The sequence below is a fragment of the Pogona vitticeps genome, chromosome 1, assembly GCF_051106095.1.
Source record: "Pogona vitticeps strain Pit_001003342236 chromosome 1, PviZW2.1, whole genome shotgun sequence".
In the NCBI taxonomy this organism is placed as follows: Eukaryota; Metazoa; Chordata; class Lepidosauria; order Squamata; family Agamidae; genus Pogona; species Pogona vitticeps.
In genome coordinates this window covers 257477283-257499774 of record NC_135783.1, presented here as the reverse complement: position 1 = coordinate 257499774, position 22492 = coordinate 257477283, and the positions used below count along the sequence as shown (strand labels likewise).

The window sequence follows — 22492 nt, the reverse complement described above, 5'->3', positions numbered from 1 at the left end:
CACCAGACAGCTCTTGTCCCATGAAATACAGCACTGAATTCTAAGTACAGTGGTACTTTGACTTACGAATGTCTCCACTTGCGACTGATTCGAGTTACGAACAGCTCTGTTTGCAAAAAGTTGCTTCAACTTGCAAACAGAGTCACGACTTATGAATGACCCCCCCCCCCAAAAAAAACCTTTCCTGCTCTTTTTTTGACCCAAGTTCATCTTAGGTCAAAAGAAGAAAAATTAAAACCAAATTCTCCCCCCTAGTGGTAGAGTACGGATTAACCGGCTTTGCATTAGTTCCTATGGGAACTAAAGTCTCTACCTACGAACAGCGCCTCAACAAATGAACGAAAAACAGGAGGTACGGATTAAATGGTTTTCAATGCATTCCTATGGAAAAGTTTGCTTTGACTTACAAACTTTTCAACGTACGAACGTGGTACCACTGTATCTGACTTTACAAATTCCAGGGTTTACAAGATGGAGCCCTTGCAGTCAAAATGGAATGAAACCACTATAACTGTGTAGTGTAGATACATCCAGAGTCTCTTGTAAAAAATAAGGACTCCCTTGCAAATAATGATTCATTATTGTGTGAGATAAGCCCAGAATCCTTCACCACCTTTAAACATCTGCTGAATGTCATTGTTTAAAATGAATAGGAACCAGTGCTAGAATACATACATTGAAGAAACACACAGGTTCAATCTCTGCCATTCTTCAGTTTTAAAAAAAGAACAAATGCATAGCTGATGATATAAAATACCTTTGCCTGAGACCATGGAGAATGGCTGGCACTATCACACGGATAAAAAGTATAACTGACATAAGACAGACTCATATAAAATGAAGGCTGAGTGTCAGCATAAAATAAGAGTTGTTTTAAATTATTGGCAGTCTAGTCTTTATGAGTAGCAGTTATCCATAAACATCTATACATAAAGCATAAAAACATACTTAACAATTACACTTAAGGCTTTAATATCTTATTTCCAGTGAAGGTACATGAAGACTGATTAATAAAGGAGGAGCTCCCATCAAATAAATATGCTCTCTTTATCAAATTAATGTTTATTCCCTAAACTAAAATGCTACAGTCTTTGGTGCCACACACACAAAAGACCTGTATGACAACAACAATTACTTAAGAACAAAAGCAGGATATACATATTATTACCATGAAGAAAACTGTGATGATCATCAGTATGGAGACAAAACTCATATGCTTTTTCATGAAGTATTGGATCTCTGGGAGGCAATGCTGTGTAGTAAGAGAGAAATAATTTTATGAATAAGAGCAACCTTACGTAAGCCTATAAAGTAGTGCCTTGCTAGACAGTTACCCCGCATGACAGGTTTTTTTTTTCGCTAGACATTGACTTTTTGCGATCACTATAGCGATTCGCAAAACAGTGTTTCCTATGGGGGAATTTCGCTGGACAATGTTTGGTCCCTGCTTCGCAAACCGATTTTCGCTAGATGACGATTTTGACAGCACGCTCGCAAAACAGGTGTTTTCGGGACCTAAGCTTCGCGAGACAGCGATTTAAACAGCTGATTGGCAGTTCACAAAGCGGCCTTCCTATGGCCGATCCTCACTAGACAACGATGATTCTTCCCCATTGGAACACATTAAACAGGTTTCAATGCATTCCAATGGGGAAATGCTTTTTGCTAGACAATGATTTTGCTAAACAGCGATTTCAGTGGAACGGATTATCATCGTCTAGCGAGGCACCACTGTATACATGTACTGCAACCTTATGTATACTTACTTAGGAGCATGTGTAATGGACTTACTTCTGACTAAATGTTTATAGATATGTTCTGAGGTATGCCAGAGCATGTATAGAGTGTGATAAGATAGCAAGAAGAGTATGCATCCAATTGCATCAGAAAGGGTAGCTTGGAAGGGAGCAACCCCTCTGTCTGTTGGGGATTTGTTCCAGCAATTAGCACTAAAGCTGGAACAAAAAGGTCCAGATCAGGCATGGATAAGGGTAGGGCTGAAGTTCAATTTCTTGTATGTCTTGTGATTGCCAGGAAATATAGTAGATTGCATTGGACCACTCCACAAGTGATACAAAATATGATCTATATCCATGTGTGATCACACCTTTAGTTGGGTTCCAGATTTCCTTTTTTCACTCTCAGCTTGTATCAGATCCTTACGTGTTCTGAGGGAGTACACCCATGGATGTTGCTAGAGAGCAACATTGGAAAGGGCCTTAGAGTCCTACTTATGACCTTCTTAGAGGCATCAGGTTGGTCACAGTGGGAGACAAGATGTTGTACGAGACAGTCTGTTGGGTAAAACCTCCCTCTAGCACATTGCCATTTTGATCACAAAGGTACTGCCTCAATGATATCTGCATTGAACTGAAGAAAACAAAGCAAAATAGCTGGCACTATGTAGTTACTGGAAAAGATTGTTTCATTCCAATGAACATGAAAAATGTCATGTTATAGGGAACTGCCCTTCTGCTGCAAAAATATAGACGCAATAGTCCCAATGCTATAAGGCTAAGTAGAGAGCTAAGTAAATGTCTATCTCTTCCTCTTCTGATGCTGAAGAAAACTAAGGTAATACCATTCAAGCAGGTTTTAAATGCGATGCAAAATATACATATTTATTAATTTTATTTTGTTACACTGAAACCAGTAAGTAGTAGAAGCAGGTGGACTGACTCCACTACCCTTGTAAAATATGTAAAAGGTCTTATGAAATAAAACAGGATTAGCTTATTTCAAACCATTAGCAACTGGTATTTGAAAGAAGCTTCCATGCATTGTGGTTAGGACTGTATGTACCTTTGAGAATCTATCCACACAGAAAGATTACATATTTAGTAACATAAAATTAGTCCTGATGTCATGTTATCACCAGTTTGAGGTTTCCTGCCACTCTTCCACTTCACATGTGTAGCAGGAAGACTACAGTACAGTGATGTCATGTATCTATTCTGCATTTTGGAACTTTACAGGAGGCATATGATTCTAAAGGGTATTACTTTTTGGCAGTAGCTAGGTATCAACCACACCTTTCGTTTTGGTCTACAATTAGGGGCCTTCTCTGCCACAATGTTCCTGTTAAAAGGAGAACTATTTCACAGAGCAGAAAAGATCTGAAAAGACTATCTTATTTAACTGTCCACACAATCCTTTTAAGGGCACAGATATGCCACACATCGTAAGCAGGTACAAATGTAATCCAGAATCTGCTGAGCAAGGCGTTTCAAGATGTCTGGGAAGGGAAAGGAGTCAAAAGCAAAGATGCTTTTGTCACCAGTCCTCCCAATATAAGAAAATAATAGCATTTCAAATAGAATGTTAAGAATTTCTAGACAGAGAGGGTGATCAACAAAGAAATGCTAAGGTGAATGAATAAAAGCTAAGAAATAATAACACACACAGAATGCAGAAAGACTGAACGCTTGGAGACATGATGAGAAATGAGAAGTATAGATTTCTGTAGCTGATCATTCAAGGCAAAGTAGGAGAAGGAATCCTGCAACTTCCTGGATAAAAAAAACTTTGGAGACTGATGTAGACGCAACACAACATTTTTGTTTAAAAATGCTGCATTCATGAAAAAGTCTGTCCACAGCGCGGCTGTAATGGACAAGAATCATCACTTCCAAGCACAGCATTTTATTACCTCTTTGATTGACTCTTCAGCTTCTGAGTGGCACATCTCTTTTTCAATATTACTTGCTTCTCCAAAAGGTGACTTCTTTCCGCAACAGTGAAACTGAAAGAAAAAGTCAACAACCTATTATGCTTGCCATTTTTTAAAATATTACAAGTGGGGCCCTGCATCAAAACATTGCAGTGTGAAGCACTTCTGCCACACCATTCCATTCCACCTATCCTTCCTGTTAGCCTTCCCACACGCAACACCCCAAAGTCAAACAGCGCTCCATGTTCTCTTGTCCATGCCATGGCTGGAACTGTTTTGGTTACATATGTGTGAAAATAAAGGAATTCATCTTAGAAGAAATTATGGATTGCGTACAGAAGCAAAACAAAATACAACCCCCCCACCACCCCCCGCATGCTGCCTATATACCACCCATAGTGCTTAAAGCACTCTCTGGGTGGTTTACAATTTAATTATGCAAGCTACACATTCCCCCCCTTCCACTTCTATGGGAACTCAGCTTACTGCCCTTGGAAGGATGAGTGAACCTCAAGCCAGCTACCAGGGATTGAACCCAGGCATCATGAGCAGACTTTTGGCTGCAGTACTGCAGTTTAACCACTGCACCACAAGGCTCCTCCTCATGGCACACAAGCATTATGTACAGTTGTAACTACACATGATGGGAATACAGGGGGCTGTTCATATGATTTTGTCTTCTATGGAGTCTGTGCCATTGTTTCCAGCAAGCACAGTCCAAGTAGTTTGTGTAAGCATATAGCTCATTAATGCTGCCTGGACCACAGGGTGTACATTCATAAATAAAAAAATGAATTATATGAAAAGTAAAAGCACGCATTTTGTTTATTTGTGATTACAAGTAAGAACCAGCACACAAATGCAATCAGGGCAACCTCAACATCTCTCCTAGGCTTGTGAAAGAGTGGGCTTTGTTGTTGTTGTTGTTATTGTTGTTGTTCTTGTGTCTATGTGCCAGTTCTGCTTCCTCAAAACTAGTAGCCCTATTTATACTTTGTAATCTGCAAAATATGTTGATTTTTTCTAGTTGCTTCCATTAAGTCACCCATACTTACATTCCATGTAGGCCAATCTGACCATAGCCTTGGATTTGCATTTGCAATCATATTAAATCTCTTGTATTTGTCCTCAGTATTTTACATGGTGTCCACTGCCTGTGAACTATATTCTCTTAAGGCTCATAGTAGTATAAAAGCTGGGATCCTGCTGGAAACCAGTAGGGTATGAAGCTCTACCAGCACAGTAACGGGGGAATCTCCTGCACACTCAAACAATTCTGTTATGTAAGGAGAGATCCCAGTTGCAAACAGCTAGTTTATGCTTGTGCAAGTCTTGTATGCTTCTTTCACATAATTTAAATGGCCAAAAATGGCTAGAGTTGGGTGTGGGGGAAGAGAGAGAGAGAGAGAGAGAGAGAGAGAGAGAGAGAGAGAGAGAGAGAGAGAGAGAGAGAGAAGCCCTGGCAAATAAATGCCCAGTTCCCTTCTGTGCATACAGATGGATTCTTTGTACTGTGGTCATCTGGACTGGTTAATTAAGCCAGACTCATTCAGTCTTGGCCCCAAAAGAAAGCCAACCTTGTTTTCTGCCCCTGCTCCCTTTCTTCCCTTCAGAATAGAGTTGTAATCCTGTATTGCTCTGGCTGGGCAATGTGCCAGAGATGGAGAGCTTCACTAAAACCTTGACACCAGCAGGAATTGCACTGCTGTTACCACTACTAATTTTAGGTGAGCCGTGCTGGAATTCAGTGGCAGAGGGCAGAGGCTGAGGTTCTTTGAGCTACCATAGTTACTGCTCAGATTTGGTGACAATTTTGACAGCTTCTTGGGGTGCTAGAGGATGAAAAAGCATTCTCCCTCACCATACAATGATTCCAAGAAGAAGGGAAGACAGGGAACTGCCATGTTTCAATAGTGCTGTTTTATTGGAGGTGCTGGCAATGTGCCTTACAACAGTAATAACTGTGGTAGTAAATGGGGTGGGGGGTGGCAATTGCAAAAGCAACTTGGAACCTACGTTACTCAACACTGCTGTACACATTCATTGGGGAATAAGTTCTGCCCAACTCAGTGGGGTTTATTCCCCAATGAAAGTGCACCTCTAAATACGTACACATAATAAATTAGGAAAGACAGTGGGTTTCATAGGTTACAAACCTACATCAAGGATTCTACAAACTCATTTGATTCCTGGGGGCAAATAAAATGTTGATTTTTTTTCAGTATTTCCCATGTATAAAAATAAGGGCGTTTTTCTAGGCCTTCTTGGCATTCCTGTTATCAAAATACAGGGCTTATAGTTACTGTTGGTTGAAAAGTATGTTTTGAAAACGAAACCAACCCTCTCATTATGAAGCAGAAAATGTGGCTTTGAATTCTGTGCCCAGAGAAATGTAATGCTGGTATAGAATGAAAGGGAGAAGCCTACAACCTACATGAGCACATGGTGATGTTCCCCTATAGTTCCAATAGATCATTATCCAAAAACCACTCATGTGTTGTAGCGAGCTGGCATTTCCTGGAGCCAGCTATTGCATACTTCTGTGTGCAACAAATATTCCATCAACACTGTCTGTGTCCTGCACAAGGTCACAATGATTCTTTCATGCCTTATTCCTTAGCTGGGAGAAATGTTAAGCTGTCTCTCTACTCTCCTTCACTTAAATGCAACCTCATCGTATTAATGGTGTAATTAATCCCAGCACATCTGCTCTTTTTCTATGAGACCAAGTGTCTCAGCATGCCCTACTGAAATAAATATTAATGGCACTGAAATTTTTCACTTCCACAAGAATGAGAAAGGGCAGTTTTTGCTTTTGTGTGTGTTTGTGTGTGTGTGTGTGTGTGTATGTGTGTGTGTGAGAGAGAGAGAGAGCAGCTGCATTAGCAAATAAATGAATTAATAAATAACCATGTATTTTGCAAAATGACAGTTGTGTTTTATGTAAAAATCTCATAGATTGTGCAAAACCAAAGATTTATATATATTTTTCTGCACAAAATACAAGATTTTGCCTTTTGGCCTAAAAGACATCCTCTCATATCAGGCAAAATCCAAAGAAACCAAACCAAACAAGACCAAACATGTGGCAACTTAAAGACTATTATATTTTAATGTTAGCTTTTATGGACAAGTGTATATAAAAGTAAAAGAAAATAGCAGAGGAACCACAGTTGTTAGTATAGGGAATAGAGATGGGGATGAATATAAAAACGGATCAGCTTTTTTGATGAAAATAGCTGATTCACTAAATATTTGTCCCTTCATATTCGTGGGTTCCAGAGACCCCCATGAATATGAAGGGATGAATATTTACTTGTTTTTATTCGTCCTTCATATTAAAAAACAAAAAACAAAAAATGAACAAACAAAAAACCCATTCTGCCTTCCGGCCACCAATCAGCTGATCGGCGGGGGATAGACAGCCACCCCTACACACAGCCACCCACCCCACAGCCTACCCTTCCACCCACTTCCTCTCCCTACTTTAGCCTCCAACCCACCCCCCACCGATACCCCCTTACCGTAATTGCTTAATTGCCACACGTGTAGAAAGGGAGACTGGCTGCCCTTTGCAAAGATTATGGCTGTGGTTTCACATAGGATAGGGAAGCTGCAACTGCCATCTTTACAAAGGGCAGCTTGGATTCCCTTAGCCTGCCTTACAGGAACCCAAGCTGCATCCACCATCTTTGCAAAAGGCAGCCAGTTTCCATTTTTACATGCGTGGCTGGGAGGCCAGAAGGAGACCTCGGCAACAGTGATTAAAGTAAGGGGGTGTTGGTGGGGCTAAGGTAGGGAAAGGAAGGGGTGGTGGGTAGGCTGTGGGGGTGGCTGGTTGTGGGGGGTGGTGGCTGCCTATCAGCTTCTGATCAGCTGATTGGCAGCTGGTAGGCAGAATGGGCTTCTGTGCCATGTGGTCATCTCTCCTGGGGGGACCCAATTTGTGGGTTGATAACTCAGATGTCCGATATCCAATCTTCACCATAGTTGGCAGGTGTGTTGGGGAAAGACATAGGAAGCTCTGTTGTGATTCTGGATTATCTAAGTACCTGGGGGGGAGCTTTCCAGGGGGTGTCCTCTTTGTGACTATATAACTCAATCAATTAACCAATGTTCATCAAACTTTCAGGTATTGTCAGAATGTGTCTGAGGAAATTTGGTGACTCTAGGTGCCTAGGGGCTAGTTTTATAGCCATTTAAAGCAAAGATGAATTGATGAATCAATTCATTGAAGAATATTTGTATATTCATATTTGTTGAGTCGTTAACCTTGACGAATCATGAATCAAAACAAATCACCTTTTTAAAAATTTGTCCCCATCTCTAATAGGGAATATTTACAGTTTTTACCTTTGAGCCTTTTGATGAAAGATGAGCCTGGTAGTTGTGAAGAAAATAACAGTAGATAACAGCATAAGTGTTACATTTTGTAATGACTTAGGCTTACTATATATTCAATCTCTATATATGGATGTCCATCATGCATATAAGAAATTATAAAACTTCATGAAAAATGTCCCTGAAAGCAAACATGAACAAATCTTGTCTAACACACCACAAGAACTTCAACCAGCAACCTTCTGTCTACTACCTAAAATACAGAAAGCAGGAAATCCTAGCAGACCCATTGTGACAAGCATCAACACCTCCACTGTTGGGATATCTGGATACTTGAACTCCATCCTCAGACCTTATGTCACCAATGCACCTAGCGATGTAAGAGGTACCACAGACATCCTAAGGAAACTTCAGTCTACATACAACCTCCCTGACAACATCGTCCTAGCTACAATGGATGTTGAGGCTCTCTAAAGCGAAAAGCAAAGTGTGCTGCTTATATATCACACCATAGCACTTCAAACACTCTCTGGGCAGTTTATAAGTTATTTATACAGGCTACAAATTGCCCTCCCCCAGCAGGTTGGGTACTCTATACTAACATCCCACACAAAGATGAACTACAACCTATCAAAAACACAATTCAAAATAAGAAAGAAGCCCACATAATCACCACCCTTTGTGACTTTGTATTCACACACAACTATTTCACCTTTGACAACATGGCCCCACAATATGCAAACATATTCGTGTCTGACTTGGAACAATGATTTTTAAACTGCTGCATCCAAAAGCCACTCCTCTATTTGAGATACACTGATGACATTTTTCGGATCTGATCTCATGGAAAGGAATAGCTAGAAAAATTCCACCAGGATTTCAATAACTCACCCAAACATCAACCTCAACCTGGAACAGTCTATACAACAGGTGCTTTTTCTAGACATCTCTGTGAAGCTACAACATGGATATCACAGCACCACACTGTACCAAAAACCCACCAATCAATATAACTACTTGCACTCTTCCAGCTTCCATCTGAATGGATAACAAAATGCATTGTATTAAGCCAAGCTCTCAGATACAATCGAAACAGCTCCGATCCATAGCATAGACTCCATACTCAAGGATCTACAAAACACATTCCTCAGACTACAATACCCCCCCTTATGATTAAAGAACAAATTAACAAACCAAGACATATATCCAGAAGTAAATTAGTGAAAGACAGACCCAGAAGACAAAATTACAGTCCACAACTGAGACCACTCATATGCATTTTAAGTTATCTCCAGGCCAGCCTTGACAAGAACACTTCACTCTTCAGATCCCTTGGTAGAGACCCATACTTTTGTCTTGTCTTCTTCTGTTACTTTGGATTTTGCTGAATATGCTTGAACAAACTAAAACAGCCACCTCATCTAAAACTACAGCCTCTCATGAACTTACAAAAGTGGGGAGAAAAGTCTTGGTATTTTTCATTTGAACTTTTCTGAATGAAATAAGTGAAAATTTACCTTGCTTATACTGTACCTTTCTTGGAAGTGTATCTTACAAATCTCCCTTTCAGTAGGGAAATCTTTTGATTAAGCAGCCTAAGCAGGAACATGTAGGGATCAATGAATAAAATCCTGTTGCTTGGCATAGTGAGTCACAACTGGAGTAGATGCATTGAATCAGAAGAGATTTGATGAGGCAACTCTTCTGTAAATTTCACTGATACTATGGGCCTACTCTAGCTGAAACTTAGTGCTCTAAGCAACAGAATTTCAACTGGTGAATTAATATCAAAGAAATATACAGATTCCACTTACGCATTTGAGTCTGCTGTCCAGCCAATTGTCTCAGGGAGGCTAGAATTTCATAGATAAGCCAACTTTGTAAAGGTAAAGGTTCCCCTTGAGAATTGTCCATTCGTGTCTGACTCTAGGGAGCAGTGTTCATCCCTGTTTCCAAGTCGCAAGTGTTTGTCTTTAAACAATTTCTGTGATCACGTGGCAAGCGCAACTAAACACAGAATGCCGTTACCTTTCTATCATGGTGGTACCTATTTATCTACTCACATTTTCACATGCTTTCGAACTGCTAGGTGGCAGGAGCTGGGACAAGCAATGGGAGCTCATTCCGTTGCATGGATTCGAACTGCTAATCTTTTGACCTTGTAGCCCAGAGGCTTTGCGGTTTAACCCATAGCACCACCACTACCCAGCTTAAAACCAGGCATCAGGTGTGGAGCACAAAAGGATTAATTCCACCCAGATTTATAGCATGCTGCTGCTACTGAGTCATATCAGTGCAGGTGACCAAAGGACCTCAGCAATTCATTGCTGTTTTTGATTCTGGTCCTTTCCCCCACAATGGTCTAGACATTTGCTACTCTACTTTTCCACACACGTCCTTCTGAAGAAATATAAGGAATCTGCCCTGTTTGCCATAAGTGGCATTTTCTATTTGAAGATCCAGCCAAAGATGAAGCATTTAAAAAGAGGCCCGTTGCCCTGTTGGTGCCAAACAAACACATTTTATTCACACCAACTTTTGAAGATATTTTAGTGTCATTTTTTTTAAAAAAAAATGATGCGATTGTATTTTATCTTTCTCTGGATATTTTATCATGTTTTCACAGCTTTCCTGAAAGTTTCTCTGAAGTGTGGCATCTCACACCTAAGGATAAGGAAATAAAATCCCTTCAGTTTTAACAACTCAGCTATCCCCAGTGGAAATCAGTGAGTATCAAAACTACTTGTACTGGGCAAAACATGTGTGGACTTATTAGAAATGGGAAAGGGATCTTGCTGAAGTAAAATCTCAGACAGTTTCTCAACCAAGTTTGAAGATGATGAACAGGCATAGCTGCAACCACCTATATCAAAACATGCAGATAAGTTACCGTTTCATGGATGCCTTGCAGTTCTTGTCTTCTGGTGTTAGAAACGTTCCTCCTCACATCTTCATAAACAAAATCATAAGCATCCATTATAGCATTTTCAACCTACAAAGACAACATGTCCATTAGAGGAATACCAGCCATGGTTAAAGGGAGGATCTCATAAGCAGATAATTATGAATGTGCAATGATTGTTCAGTGATTAGAGAAAAATAGCCCAACATATGGAACAGGAATTCCACTTCCTCTTAAGCGGAACCTTTCCCCCTTAAAACAGTAAGAACAGCAACTGCAGCACCAAAAACAGCAGCAGCAAAAATTCAAGAACTTCTAGGCAAGGCTAAATGTGGTAATAAATTTCAAATTTTGGTGTTTTTTTTTCCCCATTTACCAGCTCGCACACTCTTTTTGTCTTATATTTAACTTCAATCCGGAACTCTGGAAAATCTGTGAAAAAATTAAACTTGAAAATTCATATACATCTTTGTGTCAATTTTTTCTAATATGTGTAATTTTTAGTTAATTTTCTAGCATGTAACATATAAACTTTTTGCAAGGATTTTTATCCAACGTAGAACATTTTGTATACATTTTCCTCTCAATATATGCATTTTATGCATTTTTAAAACACACACTTTTTTCTGTGTATTTTTCAAGTTCAGGCTCTGGAAAGTGTGGGGTTTTGTACACAAATGCATTTAAATTTGGCTATATTGGTAATTTTGTACAAAAATTGGAACCTGATAATCTTCTCATAGACTTCTGTTATGGATTGCAAATATATTTTTGGAAATGAAAGATTAATTCCTGCTAAAACTGGGGAAAGAAAATTGGCAGCTAAACAAGATTTCCAGTATTTTCAATAGGATTTTTAATCCACCCACCCACCCCCGCCTGTGCCTAGCATGACTGGCAATTAGACATGGGTGCTTTGTATTCATATCCAGGGAATACGAATATGAACCGTGGCACCAAAGATGCCATGGCGGTCCATTACTGCTTCTCCCCAATAATCAGCTAGGTCCATTCACTGGGATCTGCGCAGTGCCTGCATCCATCAGGATGAGCATTGTGCTAATTGCGGAAGTGGTCTGGCTGGCACTTCCCTACCTCTTCCCAAGCCAACCGTTCAGCAGCTGAGTCAGGAGACTTGTTGTCCTGCCTCCTTACTGGAGTGGTCGGCTGCAGGGAGAGGTGGCGATGTGCTGGCAGGACTACATCTGCAATTGGTACAATGACGATGCTGATGGACATTTGTGCTGTGCAAAGCCCGGTTCTTGGGAGTGGGAATTGTCTGCTGTGGCACCTGTGGTGCTACACTTCATATTCATATCCCCTGGATATGAATACAAAGCACCCATGTGTACTGGCAATACAGATTAAATGCAATCAAAAAGCCTCGCTTAGCAATGTTAATTGGTTCAAAAAAAATCGCTATGGGAAAACATCACTAAGCGAAACACCATTTCCCATAGGAATGCATTGAAAACCGGATAATCCATTCCAATGGGAATGGATTACCGTCCTTAAGCGAAAATCACCATAGGAAACATCGCTAAGCGAAACGCGGTTCCCCCATTGGAATGCATTGAATAGGTTTCAATGCATTTCAATGGTTTTGACAGGTCCGTTTTTTCTATTTTTAAAGTGTCTTAAAATGTTCAAAAACTATTTAAAATGCTTGGAATCATTAGTGCACCCTGTAAAACCTTTGCAAACTTAATTTGGCTTTGTTCTGAGTCTTTGTTAATTTTTGGTGAATTTTTTCTCCCCCCATTGAAATACATTGAACTGTAGGTTTGACAGCTGACAATGCATTCCAATGGGGGGAATTTCGCATAGCGATGTTCGGGACCATGTCTCGCATAGTGATGACAGTTTGGGTCCCCCTGTTTCTAGCTATTTTTAAAAGTGTCTTAAAATGTTCAAAAGGCGAAAAGTTGACTTGATATCGTAACATGAACAGATTGGATGACAGTACATTTTGTGTTCTCCTCCCCCTCCCCTCCATATCCCCCTCTGCTTTTGTACTCCTTACCTTATCCCTAGTTGTTAATTTTTTTAAAAAAAAAATAATACTTTTAATCTGGTGGCAACTTGGATTACGTAATATGTAAACTAAATTTTACTCCAGCTTCTTCAATATGGAGTTTGCCACATTCATATCTGTCTCCATTCCCAGCTAGAACAGAACCATATGTTTTAATACAGTACAATGGAGAGGTGCTAAGTTACTGGCAGTCCATTGTTTAAAAAGTTTGGGAGCAATGTCCTGATCTACCACACGATAGGTGAAATCTGAAACTTACCACGTCTGAGCTGATTCTGCAGCCCCCACTTTGGAACTTGCTTTGAACAGGGACACCTGCCCTGCACCATCTGGCCACGGAAGTTGGAATGCTTGTGCTTCTTCTGCACACACACCTTGCCCCAGTTCTCTAATGCCTGATGAAGATTACTGCAGAGTTGAAAACTAGCTTCTGCTTGTGATATTTTAGTAATCTAATAACTATCATCCATCTTTCTCTTCAGCAGGTTGATAAACAGTTTTTTTAAGGAACAACAGATTGAAATTTAGCCTTCTAATATTAAAGCAGAGCACCTGGCACATATTCCCATGCTTTCTGGCATGTTTGCAAAATGATGGAACATCTAATGCCATTTCCAGTAGGACTGAAGCATACAAAGCAAGTTCCAGAGGTTAAACTAGGCTTCCAGCTTCCTTGAAGATCTATTTCTCTTGTCTCACAGATCTAAGCATTTCATCAATGTTCCTGGCCAGTTTCATGTTATGATACACACTAATATACAGACTTCCTCTGTTTTTTTATTATATCTCATACATTTTCTCCTAGATTAAACCAAGTAGACAGCAAAAGCAGGAGCTGCACTTTAATAACTTAGAACCTACATTGTAGGTGCCCTATTGACCGATCACAGCAGCAGAACTGCTGGAAGATTCTTGAGTTTGCTGTTGTCTGCTATGAAGAGGAACAGGAACAGATGAGAGTGATCTGAATGTGACGCAGTCCCATGATGATACTCTTCCTTTTAGATACTTATCTTTTCACATGGCTTCTCTTTTCTCATAGCTTGCTGGACTGAGTCTATTCCCACAAGGGATCATTCTTACCCTGGCCTCCATTCTTAACAGCAGAGCTGGACCAGTCTCTTTTAAGAATACAGCTCCTATAATTCTGCAGTCAGCATGACCAGTGGCTATGCTATCTGGACAATTCGAGGAGTTGTCATTGGAAAAAAGGTTAATTCTGTAAGCTCTGATTGGGAGCAGGGTTGGGAAAGTGTTGGTCTGCCACGTCTTCCATCATCCTGCACCATTTGCTGAGCTGGCTAAAGCTGGTGGAAACTGCAGTTCAATATTTTGATGGCCACCCAGTTGTGGGTTCCACAACAACCATACCTCTTCTGGACCTGAAAATGTGACCTACAAAGGGGGGGGGGGGAAGCAACTACTGTATTTTGACCTTAATCCTTTTTCTTAAAGTAATTTTGATGTATCATTTAAAGAGTTTTCCACATGAATCAACTGAGAATAAGAATAAATGAGAGCTAGGAAACGATGTTATTGTCAAGGGCCATTTCAGTGAAGTAATAACAACTATGGTAGAATCAAACAGAATTTCATCATCATGTACATTGCTTTGCACATCTCCAGTGTGGTAGAACTACTGACAATTGCATCCCCATTAGCTGATCAGTTGTTCGAGATCTGATCATTATAGGCATTGTAGTCAGTAACATGGGCTATGCTGTTAGGAAGACAGAGAGGTTGGCAAATGAAGAAAGAAAAACAAAATACAATTAAAATGCCATCACAAGGAACCAATCTGTAGAATAAGAAAAATAATTGCTTGTTCACAGTGCCCCAACTGTGTTAGGAAATTGTTGTTATTTAGGGTGAGGGCAGAATGTTATGCTTCTTCGTTGTTGTTGTTTTAAATCCCATTTCACTGTATATTGAATTGCCATTATAGGTTTTTGTGACACAATTGCTCTGGCAATTGAAACCAACTGTGCTGGACAGTTCAACTACTAGTATTTAGTAATTTATTGTGTCTAAAGTAAAATGTTCAACATGGCTAGCAGGACTAATTTTTATCAGCTGTCCTTTATGAATTTGTCTCATCACCTTTTAAAGACACCTAATCCAGAAGCCTCAACAAATCTTCTATATATTAACCATGGGTGGCCCATGGACTGAGTGAGGTGGAGTAGGAAGACTGCCTAAATAAAAATTAAAACTAACTTTGGCTACAACCATGAGAACATGAAAGATAGAAAATTATCTCCTAACCCCTTCCCAATCATCACCATACATCTCAAATGACCCTTTCTGCTGCTCTGAGAGATCTGAGCTGGAGGTCAGAAGATACAGTCTACCATATACCAATGGTTCCCAACCTTGGGTAACCCAAGTGAAGTTGGACTGCAACTCCCAGAAGCCTTCACCACCTGCTGTGCTGGTTGAGGGTTCTGGGAGATGCAGTCCAACAATACCTGGGTTACACAAGGTTGAGAACCACTGGTCTAGAATGTGACGGTGGTGGCAAGGGAGTAGAGAGGATTCACTCACAGATCTCTGCTCCCCCCATCCCCATTGTCATGGAAGGCCTTGGAGGAGATTCCGTTCTTGCTATGGTTCCAAGGATGCATTCCCAAGTCAATAAGATTGTAGTCTATGTTGTATTAGCATAAATACTAAGGGAAATGTCTTATAATGCTTGTGTACAAGGACACATACAAATTCAGTGTTCAAGAGAAGGATACTGAAGGGGAAAAGGAAAAGAATTAATGACAATATGGGCTGAAATAAAAATAAAATGGTACGTAAAAAAGACAAACGTTCCTGAAGAGAAAGGTAGACTGTCTGGTCAGTATCCAGTTCAATATTTACTGGCACTGAATTTCAACTTCCGAACTGGCCATGGTAATCTGATGAGGTGCTGGTCCTGTGTCTAGTCACCAGCAGCCAAGTACAGAGACAGCTTCTTCAGTTAGCGCTCTGCACACCCATAAATACTGAATGGGATACTGGCCTTAAAATGAGGCAAAGTATAAGTTTGGGCAAGAATAGTTTCAAGGCCTTGATCCAATCAAGAGAAGTTCTTACAAAAGCTATCATTAACTGTTGTCATTAACAGGCTGGACCTTTTGCTTTTTTCCTTTAATAAAACTTTGATGCAGTTGTATTTCTCACTAACAGGCAGTCAATACTACCTATCTTTTAAGATCTCTTCAACATTACCTTGAAATATTGAGCTATCAATTTAAATCAAAACAACTCTTTCAGAACCCATGGGGAAAGCTTCAAAACAGTAACAAAGTGTTCCTAGTCCATGCTGCTCAGCAGTTATCAGAATGAGACGTCAAGAAGAAAAAGGGACCTACTGGGTTTCTTCTGAGGAATAAGGTTTGAAAGCAATAAACAACCAAAGGAGACACATACAGGGACATCTTTCTTTCTAAAGGGCTGCATAGAGTATCAGGATGTTTTTCCTTCCTGTTTACAACAGGGCATATTAGATGACACCAGAACTGAAATGCGACAGCTACTTGCAAGATACAAATAATGAGCTAAAACCAACGTCAGTCCTATCTAGAGTAAACTCATTAAAATGTTTTGGGCTTACTAACTGCAGTTAGTGTAAGTATCATTCATTTCTATGGGCAGAATCATGGTGAAGAAAAATGGACCATAAGGTCCTTCAGACATAACGTTCCAGGTGATCTCTAGCTTGCATGAACCAGATATTGCCCCACTCAGAGCATGGGGGCTTTTAAAATATTTTTAAAATATGTTTTAAAATATGTGAAGATTAAACTAAAGAACAATAATGATCTAACTTTTAATACTGTCCATATTGTACTAGATGGTTTCTAAATATATTTGGCTATTGGGACAGCCATAGCTGTGTACAAAAGTAAATATATGCTCCAAGTTACATGAGGTGAATCTGCTGACATCATCTGTAGTTGAGTTACGGCATTATTGAATGCCATTGATTTAAGGTGTAACTTCCTTAGAAATATGGACTGAAGTGTTCTACAATCTATTAAATTAGAGTGCTTTCTGATAATGAATTCCCTTGTGGTAAAACAGTGCTTGTGTAGGCCAAAACAGCCACCATTAAATACTCAAGTAATAACTGACAAAAAGCTTTCTGTATTTGTATCTGTCAGTGAAAGATGGATTATTAGCAAAGATGCCCAGATAATCTGCTTGTTTGTTTCTTTTTACTACTCAACAGCATCATGTGCTTTCCATCTGGACTGACAATTGAATCAAGCACAATAGAAGGAAGCATCCTATTACAACATTTCAGAAGCAACTGGACATTGGCTCCATGGTGAAAAAATGTTGGACATTCCATTTGCAATCCAAATGTATCAAGAAGGCCTTGTACAGTGAAGGCTGCCACTGTGTGTGTGTCTCATCGTTTTACATTTGCATCTTCAATGGGATGCTAAGTTTGCCGTATTACTTGGCTGATTGGGTTTTGCCCAGATTCTAGACATGGCACTCAGTGCCCATGTAGTCTGTCATTTGTCCCAGGTCCTAAGCTTTGGTTTAAAAATAAAGAAAAAAGAGAAAGTCTTTTAGAACTAGAGATGAAAGGCAAAAGGTACAGTCACTGTTTGGGTCAATGGTTGTGTGAGAAGAAGCAAGCCTTTCCATATGATTTACCAGAGACTGAAATAATCCACAATTTATTCGCGAAGGCTTTCACGGCAAGGATCTAATGGTTGTTCTGGGTTTTTCAGGTTCTTTGGCCGTGTTCTGAAGGTTGTTCTTCCTGATGTTTCACCAGTCTCTGTGGCTGGCATCTTCAGAGGACAGCAGAGTACAGGTTGCTGTCCTCTGAAGATGCCGGCCACAGAGACTGGCGAAACGTCAGGAAGAACAACCTTCAGAACACGGCCAAAGAGCCCGAAAAACCCAGAACAACCAATCCACAATTTAACAGAAGCTCAGAGATATGAAACCAAAGACTTGTGGTAAATGTTACAATTGTAGGAATACCTAATCCTTGTAAAGGTAAAGGTTCCCCTTGACATTTTTAGTCCAGTCGTGTCCGACTCTAGGGGGCAGTGCTCATCCCGTTTTCAAGCCATAAAGCCAGCGCTTGTCTGAAGACAGTTTCCATTGTCACATGGCCAGCGTGACTAGAGAATGCCATTTTACCTTCCCACCGAGGTGGTCCCTATTTATCTACTCGCATTTGCATGCTTTCAAACTGCTAGGTTGGCGAGGAGCTGGGACAAAGCGGCAGGAGGTCACTCTGTCACATGGATTCGATCTTACGACTGCTGGTCTTCTGACCCCGCAGCACAGGCTTCTGTGGTTTAGACCACAGCGCCACCATGTCCCTAATCCTTGCAAAGCTGCTTGCAAATTCTGTGTAGCAGTTAACACATAGGTGTAAATTCAGAGGAGGAAATTATGGGAACTGCATCCATCTAAGGAACTTTTCCAAGCAATTATAATACTCATTTTACTGCATTTTCTGTGAATTTGACTCAATGATTCCTGGGGCTCTACAATTCTCTCATATAATTGGGTTATTTTTAAAAAGAAAGGCAGAATAAAAATGTTTTAAATTAAAAAAAAATCCTTTTGTGTACCTCTGCCACAGCAGTAGGTATGACGTCACTGGCAGTGGCAGATTGGTGCTAATCAAAGAGTTTCTTTTTCACTTTCATCATATGAGGGACATTATATTACTGTGTGCAAATTGCACACGCACCTCAGATTGAAAAAAGGACATTCTAATGAGCAGCAATCTGCCACTGTTGGTGAAATCAGTTCCACTGTGCAGCTGGAGCTTGTAGTGAAGTATTGGATTCTTCCTCATGCAAGCTTGAAAAATTGCACCCATATATAATGGCTCAGTAGTATCCTGGCTATGTTTGTGTTTACTGATCTTCTGTAGAGGCATGCAGAGGAATAGTGCTAGAAAGAGGCACAGGGGCTTGTATAAGTCTCTTGAAATTGGCTTCTGGTTTTCATTTCAAATTAGCAAGAATTTTCTAATTCAGATGTGAAGAACAGTAACAATGATATTGATGACTACTGTTATATTTCTATATATTGTGCTACACAGGAGTTTTATCATGCAGTTCTACTTACCACAATGCTGTTGGTAATTGTCCAATATGTTGCTTGTACTGATGCGCAGAACACCACTGCAAAACAAAAGAATCCCTACAGCCAAACAAAAGATGGAATTAGAATAATTACTTGTGGGAAATGCTATCACTGATGCTTAAAAGGTTTGTATTTATGTGCAGTGTGTCTGTTTTTTTTAAAGAATAAGAGCTCAGTTTGATGAAATGAAAACTAGTCCTATGAGAACAGTTGCAAAAGATATTATCAGTTCCACTAGAGAAGTACCACCAAAAGATATATGAGGCCTTGATCAACGGTTATTAAAATTTCAACATATACATGGAGTAACCATCTCACCAACCTAGCCTATTAATCAGTGAGTAATATGACTCCACCTTAGATACACAAAAGCTCTTTCTCTATAACCTGTTGATTCAATTTATTCTTCTTCCCCTTGTTTCCCTATCTTCTCCGTTTCTCCATTCTGCATACCACTTTCTCACACATTTCCTTTCTCACACACTATCTCCTCTTATATCTCTGTCTTTCTCTTTCTTACACTGGTATTTTCATTTTCTATCTTTCCTCTCTCTCTATCACAACACTGTAGCTGATTTGTCATAACGAACCGATCAAATTCTAACAATGTCACATGTTCTTAGGAGCTCAGTATAAATAAGTTTTGGAAACATTACATGAAAGGTAAGTTGCAGTTCATAATTGACAGCTACCGCCTTTTAGAAGGCAAGTCTGTCTAAAATACTAGCCAAAATCTTATTCAGATGTTATGGTGGCATAGAACTAGTGGTGCAACTTTTGAAGGCACATTTCCTCAAGTTAAGAAATCACAGTAAACATTATTTGTTATGCGCAAAGTCACACTACTCAGTACTCAACAGACAGCCTCATTACATTGCTTACATGGGTTTGTAGACTTGAAAACTGCTAGGGGGGTAGGATGGAAGTGGCCAACTGTTTAGAAAAAAATGATGATGAATGCTTCAGTCACTTAATCTATTGATCACAGTGTCAAGCCCTGGAAATTGCTAGAACAGTGCAAGTATACTGTTCCAAAGTGCTTCCTTCTCTCTGCCGTCTCCTTGAACACCGTTATGTAGGGAGCTGTTTTCAGGGCTTATATAGGAAGCCAGTCCACTGGGTCGTGCCCCTGATTTTCAAAACAAAAGCAATTATTTCACTTTGGTTTCTTGTGATGAGTTTCCTCTGCTGATAAAGTAAGTGCAAGAAACGTTTCACAGAACCAGTGCTTATCCCTACAAATAAGCATGAAAACCTTTATTTACTATGGAAAACCAAAGGCATATTTCTCTTTCAGGGGCATATTCTGCCTATTCTAACTCTCAGTACCCCTTTCTGTTATGGCAGCTTGGCCAACTTGTTGAATGACGGTCTCCTTTTCTTTCTTCTTGTTCAGTGAAGTACAGAACTCTCTCTCTCTCTCTCTCTCTCTCTCTCTCTCTCTCTCACACACACACACACACACACACACACACACACACAATATTGGGAGGACAGAGTGCTCTACTCTTCTTTGACTCAAGCACCCATGGCAATCAACTGGCATCAGGATTTCTGAAGTCACAGTGAGAAAGCATCCAGTTGTGCAGTTGATAGCCCTCCCTTCTATATTTCATCAACACACACAATCTGCCAAAGGAGAAAGCAGCACCACAAAAGAGAAGGATCAGCTCCCTTCTTTTAGTTCATGTTCCCCTTTTGTTGAAATATACATACGTCTTATTCCTGATATAATGGAATTCATTCCAGTTGATGCTTTGTGGGTTTGACTGGAGAATTTTGTCATTATGTACACCAGTCCCCTCACTCTTTGTTGATAAAGTGGGGAATAACTCTTCATAAGGAAGCCATTTTGCGAAACAGATCCAGTTGGCAATCTATCTATGCGGCTCTCCTAGAAATCCCAGTGTTGATCGTGTATAGCTCTACTAGATCGCAACTACACAGCGAAAACATAGAGTTGTATTTGGGTGAGGATGTAAGCAACCTCCAAGTATATAATTATAGAAAGAAATGCAACATGCGCTTATTTACTGTGATCCTTGTGGAACAACAGTAAACATTCTGATGTTTGTATAGTCTTTATAAATACCTTTTTTCTTGTAACAAAATAAAACAAAACATGCTCAAATGTGTATTTTCTGTGTTGCCTTGCAATGTGTGTAAGTCATCCCTGTGTTTCCATGTACTGTATATGTAGAGCATTCACTGGTAACTCCCATGGCTATTGCAATTTTAAAACTTATTTCCTATGCCAGGTTTCATTTGTTTACCTGTAATTAATACTCTTGTGTTACAAATATATACATTTCCAACTCTGAATGCAAACACTAGAATTAGGTTTGAGTCAGCAAAGCATAATACAAGAACATTACATTGCTGGGATGAGAAAGAGTGAAGTCACAGATATTATAAAACAGAAAGAGAATGTGGGGAGCTAATTAGTAGCATGGATTTGTTTCCATTTTTAGGAATTACGCCCCCTCTAGTGGTGAAACTGTGAATATTGTGTTCAATATCTTGAGCATAGACTTCCAAACCCAGCTTGTGACTATACTGTACTAGCAATGACTTTACCAGTTTTGAAAAAAAATCAGAAGCCCCCAGCAGCAGGGGAAAAAACTTTGCTGCAGAAGCAAAGAGGGCCACGCTGATTTGCACTGGCCTTTGCATTGTGTGATCAGTGGAAAAAAAGAGAAATGCTTTTAAAAAATGAAATGTTTTAAATTTAAATTTAAAAATGAAATTTTACTTCCGCAGCAAATCCTGAACTATTTGCCCACATTGTCCCAGCACAACTCTAAAAATCTCATGCAAGGTGGGGCTGATGTGAAATGTAGGCCAAATAGTGTCCAGTGGTTCCCAAACTTTTTTGACTTGTGTTTTCCTTGACTTACTGGCCATTGGCTGCGGCTCCCCAATGTGATACTTTGGGTGAGGGAGGAGAAGGGGTGGGAAGCCTGGCCTGAGCATTACTTCTGAGGATTCTGCAGCGCCCTGGATACATTTGGCAGCACCCTGGGGCACCACATTGTGCCATATTTTGTAGCCTAAACAAAAAGACTATTTTTAAGGAAACTGCAACCAAAATTTGAACAGAAGGGAGGACTAGGAAAACTAAAGGAAAAAAAAAGGAGCAGGGTAAACAAACAAACAAAGAGACTGGAAGTCAGCTTGGTTTTAGTTGGAGATTATGATTAAATGGAAAGGTAAGCAACGTACAGCCTTCCAGTTGCAATTTTTTCAGATTGCCACTCTCATCGGTCCTACCAGGATAGCCTGTGGGGAGGGATGATGGGAGTTCCAGTCTAACCTTGGACCCAGTTGAAGTGAAGACCCACGTTTTGAGTTGCAGTTTGAAAGAACAGAGAGAGATGGTTGATAGAGTTACCCAAGGACAGAGTTCGAGGCCTAAAGAACTCATGGC

The 22492-nt window shown here is 40.0% G+C and overlaps 1 protein-coding gene and 1 long non-coding RNA gene across 2 annotated transcripts in view; one reads left to right on the top strand and one right to left on the bottom strand.

Annotated features, from left to right (window-relative positions):
* Positions 1-22492, bottom strand: part of TSPAN32 (tetraspanin 32) — a 57541-nt gene that overhangs the window by 11123 nt on the left and 23926 nt on the right. Inside the window, exons 4-7 of the mRNA XM_020788828.3 lie at positions 19048-19122; positions 10902-11003; positions 3650-3742; positions 1169-1252 (exon numbers count right to left, since the gene is read on the bottom strand). Coding sequence (XP_020644487.2) covers positions 1169-1252; positions 3650-3742; positions 10902-11003; positions 19048-19122 — 354 coding nt within the window. The remainder of the gene's footprint in view (positions 1-1168; positions 1253-3649; positions 3743-10901; positions 11004-19047; positions 19123-22492) is intronic.
* Positions 7529-21200, top strand: LOC144586118 (uncharacterized). The gene is made up of 2 exons (XR_013540854.1): positions 7529-10737; positions 17168-21200. It is a non-coding gene; the product is annotated as an uncharacterized LOC144586118 (long non-coding RNA).